This window comes from Apodemus sylvaticus, chromosome 17, assembly GCF_947179515.1.
Source record: "Apodemus sylvaticus chromosome 17, mApoSyl1.1, whole genome shotgun sequence".
Lineage (NCBI taxonomy): Eukaryota > Metazoa > Chordata > Mammalia > Rodentia > Muridae > Apodemus > Apodemus sylvaticus.
Window position 1 is genome coordinate 26,928,671 of NC_067488.1, and position 14,139 is coordinate 26,942,809.

Here is a 14,139-nt window from a genome sequence, read left to right on the forward strand (position 1 = left end):
TCTGCTGCCTGTTCTTTGCCAGCTCTTTCCCTACGGTCTCCTGCTCTCTCTTTTATCTCAGGATGGGTGTGTGATATTTTCTTTCCTTGATTAGTTTTATCTCCCACTCCTCTTGCTGCCTGTGGAGATGATTAGTCAGGCCATTTGACAGTTTTTTTGTCTTTTGTTTTTTTAAACCCAGGAGGCTGGGTTAAGAGCAGCCAAGATGGAACATAGTGAGTAGTAAGTGATTTGGGGTTATTGATAGGAAAGTAGATTCTAATAACATGGAGGGTAGGCAGCTGCCCAGCTATTGTGTTGCCTAAGGCTATTTAAAAATATAAGGCTGTGTGTGTCTTTCATCTGGGAACATAAATGGTCCAAGGCAGGGAAGAAGCCCCAGGCCAGGAGTTTTAACACATACCCAGAGGTTGGTCTACCAAGCGATTCTAGATCCTATTTGGTTGACAATCAGCAGTAACTGTCACAGGCTCTCAAGAGGAAGTGTAAGGGACACTGGAGACTTTTAATTAGAGAGTTGACCCAAGCCCCAGAGGGGAGCGATTTGCAATGCTTCTTGGTCTGCTGTGTAAAGTATGAATTGAAATTACAACTGGCAAAGTTAGCAGACCTGTTTATCAGTAGAGACAATTACACATACAAAGACCTAGTACAGAGGTAGGAAGGGAGGGAAGGAAAGAAGGAGGGAGGCGGAGAAAACAGAGGCAGTTACAGAGATGGGCTTGACACAGGCAGAGGCAGATGCTGTAGTATTATGGAAGGCTCTTAAGGATAGATTTACAAAATTGGGAAATTCTGAAGCATGCTGAGCTGGACAGTAATATGGCCAGGAAAACAGAGCTGGGAAGGATATGGGGGAAGCGGATGCAAGGCCCCTGTTGCTTTGGGGGACTGGCCAGGAGATGAGGACTGGTTGCCCTGGAGAAGGCACAGGGAAGGCACAGGGACTGGGGAATATTTGCTATCTGTGTTGGGGATGTCCCTGGGAGGAGGAGTGGATAGGTGGATGAAGGGTGTTCAGGGAAGGGAGACACTCTGATCATGGATGTAGGGAGGTGGGAGTGAGGCTTGAGGTTGGGAAAAGGATTTCCTAGAAGATGGGACAGCGAGTGTGGACATGGGAAAGGGAGACACGCTTGGGATGTATAACCCTGAATGGCGGCATGGCTACTGCAAAATGAAATACAGAGGCAAGATGGGAGATGAAGGCTGGGAGTGGAGATCCTGCAGTGGGGTGTGAGGAAGGGTGCCCGTCTCAGATGCTCGCCTGAGTGAGCTGAGAGGGATTGGGAGAATAAGGGGACAGACTGTCTTTAACACACACACACACACACACACACACACCCACCCACACACACACACACACACACGTGCGCGCACACACATACACACATGAACAGACACATACACACGTGCACACACACACACACATACACACACGCATGTGCGCACACACACACACACGCATGCACATACATGCACACGCGTGCATACAGGTATATTTTATGTGTATGTATATTTTATCTACACATGATACACACATATTTTATATATATATGTATATATATATGTATATATATATGTTAGCACTACGTGCATGCCTGGTGTACACCTGCTGAAGTCAGAAGAGGAGTAATATACAATTACATGCTTTTTATGAATTTACCCATCTAAGGAGATTTAAAAAAAAATGGCCCAAGAATTGAGATTTCAAGCATATCCCATTTAGTGTAAGTCATGAAAATGAGGAGACAAAACTGAGTCAGAGCGAAGAGAAGCCAGAGCAACAGGTGGTGGAAGTGGGGAAAGGAAGGTCATGGACGCTGGGCAGTGGTGTACCGTGTGGTTAGTCAGTGTGGGCGACAAATGGAACTGGTCTGTGTGGGCAGTGTTTGCATTGCTGGGTACATTTCCAAGTTCATAGTCAAGGAGACATAGGACCAAGAGCCTGACTAGAGAGACTTCCAAGAGAACAGATTAGAGTTAGGTGTATAGTTTTGTTGGTGGAATCCTTGTCTAGCATGCACGATGTCTTGGGTGTGGTCATAAACCAGGAACGGTGGTACATCCCTCTAAGCCCAGAACTCAGACAGCAGAGGTAGGAGGAATAGAAGGTCAAGGCTACATAGTGTTTGAAGTTAGCCTAGGCTGTGTAAAACTCTGTCTCAGAAAAAAAGGAGAGGGATAGAGAAAGGGTAGGTTGGGAGGTAGGGACAATGGTGCAGGCAGAGTCCCTGCACCATGACTGAGTGTATTGCCTCGTAGAGAAAGCCTGAGGTGGTAAGGTGGGAAATCAGGAAGGGAGGAGGAGAAGTCTTTGCCACACTGAGAAGGAAGAGCAGCTCCAGCATGTGGGCACTCTAGAACCAGGCACGGAACAGCAGAACTTATTCCAGAAGCTTCCAGGGATGGGAAATAACTTTACCTATAACAGCAAGATTACCTACTATTGTCCAAGAAAGGATGGGAAAGAAAGTAGCCATGGTGGTCCTTCAGTGATCACAGCAGAACCGGACTACAGTTCTCCACCATGGCTTCACCTAGGGTTGCTTAGGATGCCTTTCAGAGCTACAGAACTGTGGACCTCACTTCAGAGAACCCCTGGGTATCCATCTTGAATGGGACTGTTCGATGCCGTTTCCAAATGCCTTCCCTGCGATCAGATCACTCAGGCAGCACTGAGAACCTCGATGGGTACATCAGCTTTTTCGTGGGCTTGGCATTGGGCAGAGTATGAGGGACACTTGAGAGTGAGAGGGACACAGGGAGGGCCAGCCCTGACATCCAGAGGCTTGCTGAGAGAATCTGTTGGCTTTCCCCCAGAAAGTTCATTCTCACCACACTAAAATGAAGCTCTCTTTAATTCTGCAACTTTATAACCTCCCAGAGCCTGGAAGAAAACCAGCACCAGAAGCAAATTTTGTTCTGTTCTTGTGTTCTTCATTGCAGGATGATTTTGCAAACCCTACGTAGATACCGAACCGAGCCTACTTTCCAAGTGCTGTATCCATAGGATGTATGGAAACAGTCATGGCTGGTTTCACATGCTGTCACCTGGCCTGAGGGGTGATTCCAAAGGTTCAAGGGTTCTCTTAGGGTCCCTTAGGCCTCTCATTCTGGATGTTAAGGGTGATCTGGGCAGGTGTGTGTGTGTGTGTGTGTGTGTGTCTGTGTGTGTGTGTCTGTGTCCATAATTCTTTCATCCTCTGAGAAACCTCTTCTGTTTTATTTAATGCAGTTTGGGCTGTCAATCAAGTAGTTAACCCCACTTCCATCTGGAGGGATGTGATCTAGACCTATTATCCAGTTATAACCTATTATCCAGTTATAACAGTGCAGTTTCTGACACTGGTTCAAAAGGTAAGGATGGAATTAAAAAAAAAATCCACTGGCATTTTAAAAAGAAGACTACTCTGTAGAGAGTGATAGTTTGGACTTCCCAGCTTTAGACCTTTGGAGCTGGGTTGCAGTCTCTCACACCACACAGCTTTTTGAACCGTGATAAGTTCCTGTGGCCCTCATGAGAGGCTGGTCATGTGGGGTATGCACTGGAGACTCAGGCAGGCATGGTCAAAGAGTTTGTGAGGTAGCTGTCCCTGGGATGTCCAGGTGTCCGTCTCCGGGTCGTAGCAGTCAAAGGAAGCTGAGTCCTCTATGTTGCAGTCTGTGGTCAGCCGCCGTCCGCCCGTCACATACAGCTTATTCCCCATCACCGTGGCCCCATGGTGCATCCTTCGGTCTTTCATGTCCGCACACTTGACAAATTTGTTGGACTGAGGATCATAAGCAAGAATCCTCCTTGTGTAACCTGAAAATCCAATAACACGAACAACGGTGGGTTGCTTGCCCATAGTGTGGGGGCTGTGGGTCAGTGGTTGAGGGGAGCTCCTGCTCTCCCCACACACACCAGGCCGAGATGCTGAGCTGAAGCAGGTGTTCAGGTACCCTGCTGCAACCTGACATGTGGCAGAGCTGGCTCTCACAGCTGGGTCCCTCTGGCTCTCTCCCACATGTAGGCAGCATGTAAGACATTGGTTAAGTAGGGACAGATTCTGCCTTCCAGAAGCTTCCTCAGCCTTGTTGGCATTTTTATCTCTCCTACTTTACCCAGGAGCCATAGCTGTTCAAGGAAAGAGGCTTTCTTTGGAACTCAGAAATGGATGCCCACAGAAGACTATTGGGCACTTACTTTGAGGGTCCCTATTTTACTGACAGGCAAACCAAGACACAGAAAGATGAATAACTTATGAAAAGTATGTAACCACTTAGTGGTAGGATTAGGATTTGAACCCAGGTCTTGTTGACCCCTCTACCAACTCTCTTATTATGCATTTACAGAGAAATGATGCACTGGTAGCCATTGCTGTTCTTATTAGTAGTATTATCTTCATTGTTAATGATTACTTATAATAATAGTAATAGTAAGCTGGGCAGTGGTGGCGCACGCCTGTAATCCTAGCACTCTGGGAGGCAGAGGCAGGTGGATTTCTGAGTTCGAGGCCAGCCTGGTCTACAGAGTGAGTTCCAGGTCAGTCAGGACCACACAGAGAAACCCTGTATCAAAAAAACAATCAATCAATCAATCAATACCAAAAAATAGTAATAGTAATTGTTATTGTTTTGAGACAGGGTCACACACCTTTGTCTGTCTGATCTGGAGCTCACTCCGCAGCCCAAACTGGCTCCAAACTAGTGATGGTCCTATTTTAGCCTCCCGAGTGCTCAAATTCCAGGACTGAGCCACCACAGCTAGCTAGTGTTAACAGCGGAGAACGAGTCCTCTTCACTGTGTGCTGAGAACAATTTTATCGCGGCCGAGATTCTGCAGAGTGGCCACCATTTCATGGTGAGGCATAGAGACGCTTCCGGGTGAATGGCCTTGCCTGCTTTTCCGTTCTCTCCCCAGAGAATGTGCTTCTAAAAAGACCTGCCCGAAGAACAACACTGTCCTGTCAGCACCAGCAACCATTTCCCCTAAGAGCTGCCCAGTGTGTCCCCAGCCACCATCCTCTGTTAACTCACCTCCTACAATGACGATCTTTTCCCCCAGTACCACAGCCGGGGCACACACATTCTTGATCATCCTCGTCTCCATTTTGTACCATGTGTTTCTGGAAATGTGGTAAACCTGATGGGGGGAATGAAATCATGGCAACAAAATTTAAAGTCAGCTTCTTTAAAAGAGAAAAGAGGTAGTTGTCTGTTACAGTTTTTCTTGTGTGTGCGTGTGTGTGTGTGTGTGTGTGTGTGTGTGTGTGTGTGGTGTAGATGCCTCAGCTCAGGTGTGAAGGCCGGAGCATAGCTTTCAGGTTTTGGTTCTTCCATCATGTGTGTTCCAGGCTTTAACATCAGTCTTGTGACGAGAGTCATTACCTGCTGAACCATCTCACTGGCCCAAGCTGCCATTTAGAGGGTGAATCAGAAATGAAAATTTTCTATTTCTTTTCATGGTTTAAATTGTGGGTATTACTATCAGCATATGAACTATTGCTGGCAGAAAGAAGTTAGTCATGTGACCCCATGAGACCAGCGGTGGTATTTCCATTAAATGGACTCAGAGTTCTGCACTGGGATAGACACTTCCCTTCCTTCTTGGGAGATTTTATTCTTTTAATGAGAAATGGTTGGATATTTAGGAAACCGATTATTTTTCTAATAATTTTTATTTGTAGCTCATGTTTATATTTCTAAATGTTCCTGTGTAGCTGAGAGGGTCAGAGAAGCAAGAAAAAGTTTGAAGCTATCTAAGGAAGGCTTTGGAACAGTTTATGCTTGAGAGGAATTAGAGGCTTTGGGAAAGAAGAGAAGCAAGAGAAGACAAATCAAAGAGGAGAAGGCAGGCTCATTCGTCTCCTGTGAAATGGGGATCGAAGCAGGATTACCACTTCTGCTGATTTCCTAGGATAAGATGTAAATATGAAATGTAAACTAATTATAAGCAAATGAGTAATAAGCAAAACTTAGCACAAGAGATAAAGGATGGATTCCACACAAGAAAGAAAGAAGAAACAAGAGCTGGAGACATGGCTCAGCGGTTAAGAGCACTGACTGCTCTTCCAGAGGTCCTGAGTTCAAATCCCAGCAACCACATGATGGCTCACAACCATTCATAATGAGATCTGATGCCCTTTTCTGGCGTGTCTGAAGACAGCCAGAGTGTACTTACATATAATAAATAAGTAAATCTTAAAAAAAATAAAGACAAAAGAAAAAAGAAAGAAGAAATGTCATAGTAGTTGTCACTGAAACTTCTTTACATATAAAATATAATCTTTAGCTTTATCAAAGACCTTATTCTTACCATTAGATAAACAATTGGATTGAACTGAGCACAGGGTTTCCAATGGAGGAACTAGAGAAAGGATCCAAGGAGCTGAAGGGGTTTGCAGCACCACAGGAGGAACAACAATATGAGTCTCCCAGTACTCCCAGATATCCCAGGGACAAAACCATCAACCAGAGAGTGCACATGGAGTTACCCATGGCTCCAGACACATAGGCAGCAGAGGATGGTCTTGTTAAACACCAAAGGGAGGAGAGGCCCTTGGTCCTGGAAAGGCTTGATGCCGCAGTGAGAGAGGATTGATTGGGGAACAGAGGGAGGGCAGAGCGCTTATGGGATTTTCAGGGAGGGGGGACCAGGAAAGGGGACACTTGAAATATAAATAAAGAATATATCTAATAAAAGATAACAATTGGAGGTTGAGGATATAAGGCACTTGGTAGAGAGTATGTAGGTATGTATGTATATATGAATGTATGCATGTATGTATATATGCATGTATGAATGTGTGTGCTGATCCCAGAACCACATAAGCAGGGTATGGTGGTATCACCTGTAATCCTAGCACTCAAGAGGTGGAGGCAGGAGAGTCAGAAGGTCAAGGTTACCATTGGCTACATAGGGAATTCAAGGTCAGCCTGGGCTACATGAGACTTTGTTTTTAAAATAGTAAGTAGGGGCTAAAGAGGTGGACCAATACTTCAGAGAGCTGGCTGCTCTCCCAGAGGTCCTGGGTTCAATTCTGAGCAACTTACATGGTGACTCACAAGTGTCTTTAATTCCAGTTCCAGAGACACAGATGTCCTTTTCTGGTCCCTAGGGACACTGCATGCATGTGATGCACTGATATATAAGCCAGCAAAGCACACATGAAAATAAATACATCTTTAAAAACAAATAAATTAGCAGCAAGAAGAATTTGACATTCACATTTTATCAGGCTCAGAGGAGCTCAGTGTTTTGCCTAAGGTTACCCAGCCAGACTGTATGGAAATGGTCATTTCTGGTTCAGTCCAGAGGCCATGTTCTTGGTCACTAGTGTCAGGGATCTGTTGAGGGAGTATGGCCTTTCCTGATAGTTTAAACATTATCATTGTTGTGATATGCATGTGCACATGTGTGTACACTCTTGGGATGGCCTGTGTGGAGGTCAGGAGGATCAGAAGGGCAAGGTCATCCTTGGCTATACAGGGAGCTCGAGGTCAGCCTGGGCTACACAGGGGCTCAGTGGAGTTTCTTCTCTGTGTCCACTTTTACATGGGTTCTGGGGGGAGGGGCAAACTCAGTTCACAAGGCTTTGGTGGCAAGTCCCTTTGCCTGTGTCCACCTTACAGTCCCCTGATGGGTGTTTTTGAGACCAAGACCCCCTTGGATCTGCATCATTTCTTCTTCCTGTTGAAGCCTGGAGGGGGCTGGTTATAGTCACAGTGGCTGGGAAGCCCATCGCTTGCTCGTACTCGAGTGAGTGATTTCCTCCTGGCCTTCTGTTCCCTCGTCTTTGTGTGGCTGTGGCAAGGTAACCATGACGTGATCCTCCCTTATTGTATGAGATATGTATTGTCATCCAGCAGCTGAGGCAGACCAAAGGCCGGGTAGAAAAGGGCTATACATATTCACCTCATCTAGTGTCAACACTGAAAGAACACTCGCATCAGATGGAGAAAACTCTACCTCTGTCTGAAAACTTATACCGCCCCATCAAGCGACCCTCAGCATTCATTTTAAACTCTGCTTAACTGAGTCGAAGGTCCGCTTCAAAGCTAACGTTAGGCAGGAAAAATAAAAGCACGTAAATTAATACTTTTACCCATACCTCGCTTTCCTCAGTTACAATACAAAAGGATCACTCACAAGTTTGGATTTATTTGGCTTTGTTTTAGTTTTGCGTTTATTCTTAGGGAGTTGGTGACAGTTTTGTAGTGTTTAGTCACCAGCCCATTTGTTGATTCTATTATGAAAAAACAGCCAGAGACGGTGGGGAGGGCGGGGTTCTAGCTTTCCACAAATGTGTGCTGGTGGAGTCTTTTCCAGCTCAAGTCAGTATGTGGGACTGAGAATGTACTTTTGAAGAGTGAGGCTCTTTCTAGATGGTCAGGGAGCATGCGGGTTGCAAGAGAGAAGGGGAGGGGAAGGAAGTAACCCCAGCGGTTCAGATAGTGGGTAAGCCGCCATCATTCTTCGTCTGGACTTCTGGGAGAATCTCCAGGCTCTTCTCCAGTGCCTCTTCTACCAGCACAAAGGGAGCTAAAAATGCAAATCGGATTGCTTCCCCCACAGTACCCGAAACGCTTTGATGCTCTCTTGCTGATACCGTCAGGGTACCACCCCAGTTTCTCCACAAGACTTACAAAGTCCCGCTGTAACAGCTTCACCTCCACCGGCCCTTCCGGAATGTTCCAGAATTTTGATGGGAGGGGCTTGGAGGCAGCATCTGGGTGGAGGAGGTTGCTGGGGTAGTGTGGGATGGGGATGATGAAGACGACACAGGGGCTAACACCTGTTCTCCTCAGCGACTGTCCATGACGACGTAGAGCCTCCCTCCTCCTGGCTCTGCCTGGCAACCATGTGCCAAGCTCTCAGCTCCGCAGGCAGTGGGCTGGGCCTCCTTTTTTCCTTCTGGTCTTTGTACAAAGGACCTTTATCCAGGGTTACTCCCTCCCTCTGCAGATAACTCTGACTTCTTCAGCTGTCAGAAGCTCTTAGCTCCCAGTCAGGCCCTCTCTTCCTCGCATCCCCCCTCCCCCATCCCGTCCCCTCTTCCCTCCCCCATCCCATCTCCTCCCCCTTCCCCCATCTTTCTTATCTACCAGCTCTCCTCCTCTGCTTCAATGTTCATGTCAGCTTAAGCCAAACACAGAGTTCTCTTCAAAGTCCTCTGGACCCTCGTACTTTGTGCAGTTCCCTCAGGTCCCCTTCAGCATGCTTCCCCCCCTTACCACCACCCCCTCCCCAGCTCTCAGAGCACCTGTATCTTCAGATTCTGAATCGCAACTGTCTTGTAAACTCCTTGAAGGTTAAATGCAATTTCGTACTTCCTCCCAGGCCTCCAGAGCCTCTTCAGTGGCCAGTATTCGGCATGACACACGTGGATGAACAGTCCACCCCTCAGGGTCTTCTGTATGGCAAACAGAAGCTTGCCATTTACGGAGCAGTCCTTAGAAGCTTGCATGAACCAGCACCATTTGTTGAAAAGGCTATCTTTTTTCCATTGGATGTTTTCAGCCCCTTTGTCGAGGATCAAGTGGCCATAGGTGTGTGGGTTCATTTCTGGATCTTCAATCCTATTCTATTGATCCGCCTGCCTATCACTGTACCAATACCATGCAGTTTTTAACACTATTGCTCTGTAGTATTGCCTGAGGTCAGGGATACTGATTCCCTCAGAATTTCTTTTGTTGTTGAGAATAGTTTTAGCTATCCTGGGTTTTTTGTTATTCCAGATGAATGTGAGAATTGTTCTTTCTAACTCTATGAAGAATTGAGTTGGGATTTTGATGTGTATTATGTTGAATCTGTATATTGCTTTTGGCAAAATGGCCATTTTAACTATATTAATCTGCCTATCCATGAGCATGGGAGGTTTTTCCATTTTTTTTTGAGGTCTTCTTCCATTTCCTTCTTCAGAGACTTGAAGTTCTTGTCATACAGATCTTTCACATGCTTGGTAAGAGTCACCCCAAGGTACTTTATACTGTTTGTGGCTATTGTGAAGGGGGTCATCTCCCTAATTCCTTTCTCAGCCTGCTTATCCTTTGAGTATAGGAAGGCCATTGATTTGCTTGAGTTGATTTTATAACCAGCCACTTTGCTGAAGCTGTTTATCAGCTGTAGGAGTTCTCTGGTGGAGGTTTTCGGGTCACAACAATGAATTCATGAAATTCTTAGGCAAATGGATGGAGCTAGAGAACATATCATGAGATTTCACCTTACACCAGTCAGAATGGCTAAGGTCAAAAACTCAGGAGACAGCAGGTGTTGGCGAGGATGTAAAGAAAGAGGAACACTCCTCCACTGCTGGTGGGGTTGCAAATTGGTACAACCACTCTGGAAATCAGTCTGGCGGTTCCTCAGAAAACTGGGCACATCACTTCCGGAAGAACCTGCTATACCACTCCTGGGCATATACCCAGAGGATTCCCCACCATGTAATAAGGATACATGCTCCACTATGTTCATAGCGGCCCTATTTATAATAGCCAAAAGCTGGAAAGAACCCAGGTATCCCTCAACAGAAGAATGGATGCAAAAAAATGTGGTATATCTACACAATGGAGTACTATTCAGCCATTAGAAACAATGAATTCATGAAATTCTTAGGCAAATGGATGGAGCTAGAGAACATCATACTAAGTGAGGTAACCCAGACTCAAAAGATCAATCATGGTATGCACTCACTAATAAGTGGATATTAACCTAGAAAGCTGGAATACCCAAAACATAATCCACACATCAAATGAGGTACAAGAATAATGAAGGAGTGGCCCCTTGTTCTGGAAAGACTCAGTGCAGCAGTATAGGGCAAAACCAGAACAGGGAAGTGGGAAGGGGTGGGTGGGAGAACAGGGGGAGGGAAGGAGGCTTATGGGACTTTCGGGGAGTGGGGAACCAGAAAAGGGGAAATCATTTGAAATGTAAATAAAAATATATCGAATAAAAGAAAAAAAAAGAAAAAAAAAGAAAAAAAAAGAAGCTTGCATGAAGCTGGGCAACACGAGGTTATATTCTGACGGGGGTCTTTATCCAACACATCTCAGAGGCTGTTTAAGTGAAGTGAATTTCTGCTGTTATTTAAGATCTAGGATCCCAGCCCTAGCCTCACTTTAGAGCCTCCTGGAAATGTTGGTAAAGCATGGATGCCGGCTCCCCTGCTGAGAGACTTGGATTCAGCAAATCTGAGGTCAGGTTCCATGGGATTTGTTGGTTGGGGGTGGAGTAGGCCTGGAGTCTTTTTGTGAAGACTTCCTGATATGGGTTAGGGGAAACACTAACACCCAAAAGGACTTTGCTTAATTTGTTTTATCCTGAACTTGCAGGTTATTTTTCCTTCAAGTGAAATCAAGCTCTGTGTGGATGGAGGTGCATTAGTCTTAATTCCTAAATAGAATAACACTGAAATGTTCCTTCTCTTCATTCCCTGCAAAAGACAAATGTGTGCATGTGTGTGTGAATGCTGTGTGTGTGTGCCTATGTGAGCATGTGTGTACACATACATATGTATTTGTTCTCATACGTGAACACATTTGTACATATATATTTATGTGCACACATGTACATATGAATATGTACACATGTATGCACAAATGGGCATATATATGCTCATATGTACAGATGTGTATATTCCATTATGTGTCTGCATTCACAGAGGTGTATACATGCACATGTGCATGCCATGATAAATATGGATATACACACAAAAACCTACATATATGCATACACGTGTGTAAAGATATGCCTATGTGTATGGGCATACAAGAATGCATTATGCACATACATATTTATGATATCTAGGCATATGTATGTGCTGTTTTATATATATATATATGTATATACATATATATACACACACACATGAAAGTATGTACACATAAGTGTATACATATGCAAGTATACATGCATGTACATAATATGTGTGCCATACATACCCATGCATATGTATGTGTGCACATGTTTGTCATTATGTATGCATGTATGTATATGTGTATGTATGCATATGTATATGTCATTATATATGTATAAATGCATATACAAGCATATCATGTAATTATGTGTGTATGTATGCATATTTATGCTATTTTCCATACATGTTCATGTGAATGAATGTACACTTGACTGAATACATGTACACATATGTGCATGCATGTATATACCATATATATGCATGTGCCTATGAGTATATCTGTAATATAATTATGTATGTACACATATGCATATATATGTGTGCATGTTTATGCCATTATATATGTGCATGTGAATACTTGTTCACATAACTAAAGACATACATGTATATGTGTTTATATATGTATATGCTATTATATTAGGCATGTCTATTTATATATGGATTATATGCCTTTGTGTGTGTGTGTGTGTGTGTGTGTGTGCAAACACACTTGGTGCTAGCATGATGAGAAGGACCAATGGATTACCTGGATAAGGCGCACAGGGTTCTGCATGATGTCCTCACCCCCAAAAAGATAGAGTCTTTGGTCCTTCACTGCAACGGCTGGGTGGAGCACAGCCACTGGCATGCTGGCCATGCTCTCCCAGATATCACGGATGCTGTCATACCTCTCCATGGAGCCCAGAAGCTCCTGCCCTTCTCCAGTACCCCCGATGGAGAAGATGAAGTTCCTGTGGGCAGTGCTTCTGTGGGAGTAGCGGGCTGCCAGCATGGGCTCCCCCATCCTCCACTGGTTGAGTTTCAGAGAGAAGATATAAACACCGCGGCTGATGAGACTCTTCCCCTCACTGACAGCCATGCCTCCGAGCACATAGACACTCCGGTGCAAGGTGACAGCCGAGGCCTTGTACAACCGTGTGGGAAGCTTGGCTAGGCTCTGCCACTGGCCAGTCTGTACACTGTAGAGCAAGACATCCCTGGTGGTCTGCTGGTTGTCCTTCCGCCCCCCAAGGAGGAGGAGGAAGTCTTGGTAGGAGCTCCTTGGGGGCGTGTGCCAGAGGGGTTTACAATCCTGAGCGCTGGGGCCGTACAAAGAGAATATCTGCTTCCTGGCCATCTCCAGGATGGCCTGGCAAGCAGGGGAGGCCTGGAGGAGGGCATCGCTGGCAATGAAGTGATGGAAGAAGGCGGGGTGGATGTACTGCAGACGGACCTGCTGCAGCAGTTCCTGCATGTACCTCCACCGGGCTGGGAGGTCGTGTTTCACCCAAGCCATGAGGGCCTCGAACACCTTCTCCTCCTCTCCACAGAGCCTGTCATCTCCAAGGTAGTCCCTCAGCTCCATGGCACAGAGTTCCTTCAGGTCAGCCGATGCTGCCACCTCGGGGAAGTAAGTCAGGGCTACCTCCCTTGCTTTCTTCTTAAGGCTGTCACAGCTTAAGATTTCTGCGAGTCTGACCAGGCCCAGGCAGTTGCTGGGGGCCAGCTGGCCCTGGAGGTATGAGGAACAGGCCTCAAACATCCGTGGATACTGCAGCATGGCAGCCGCCTCCATCAGTGAGAGGACGTTGGCTGCTGAGATGTGCACCTCCCCGGTGTACACATAAGTGATGACCTGCTCCAGAGTTGTGGAACTGATGCCTTTCAACTGCACTTTGGCCTCTCTGCTCTCCCGGAAGTGGCTGCAGAACATGGCTTTGAAGTAGGGGCTGCTGGAGGCCAGCACATTGCGGTGGCAAGGGACCTCCCAGGCCCCGGAGCAGATGCTCACATCTGTCAGGATCTTGCTTTGTCTTAAGCCATTGAGCTGTCTTAGCAAGTCAGAGGAGAAGTTGTGGTCTTTGAAGACAACCCCGTCTGGTAACTCCTCATCCATCCTACAAAGAAGGAGGGAAGCTTCAAACGGAAGCAAAGTCAAGGCTTTCTCACAGAGTATACTGGAGGGATTAGCTGTGGGGGCTCCAAGTCTGGTTCACTTCTATCTATTTACCAAGACAGTGGAATACATATCGGAAATCAAAGAGGAAACCACCCTCACCCTAGACCACAGAGTGATCTAATTCAGGCTGTTGTTATCTTCAGAGATAAAACACACACAGCATCTCCAGCTACTGGTAAGCATCTTCCAACCAAAGTGAGTAGTCAGGGACTCACATATTAGCGACACGAGAAGAGTCCATGCCTTTGACAAGAAATGCATGCCTTTGTCCAGGTCCATTTGCCAGTTAATTCGCCTACG

The 14,139-nt window shown here is 45.9% G+C and overlaps 1 protein-coding gene across 1 annotated transcript; it reads right to left on the reverse strand.

Moving 5' to 3' along the window:
• Positions 1 to 3,345: 3,345 nt before the first annotated feature.
• Klhl38 (kelch like family member 38) lies at positions 3,346 to 13,776 on the reverse strand. Its single transcript, XM_052160943.1, has 3 exons — positions 12,427 to 13,776; positions 5,023 to 5,128; positions 3,346 to 3,808 (listed from the first exon to the last, which is right to left on the reverse strand). Exons 1-3 carry the CDS (start codon positions 13,774 to 13,776, stop codon positions 3,519 to 3,521), a joined length of 1,746 nt encoding a protein of 581 aa, XP_052016903.1. The 3' UTR covers positions 3,346 to 3,518.
• Positions 13,777 to 14,139: the final 363 nt, after the last annotated feature.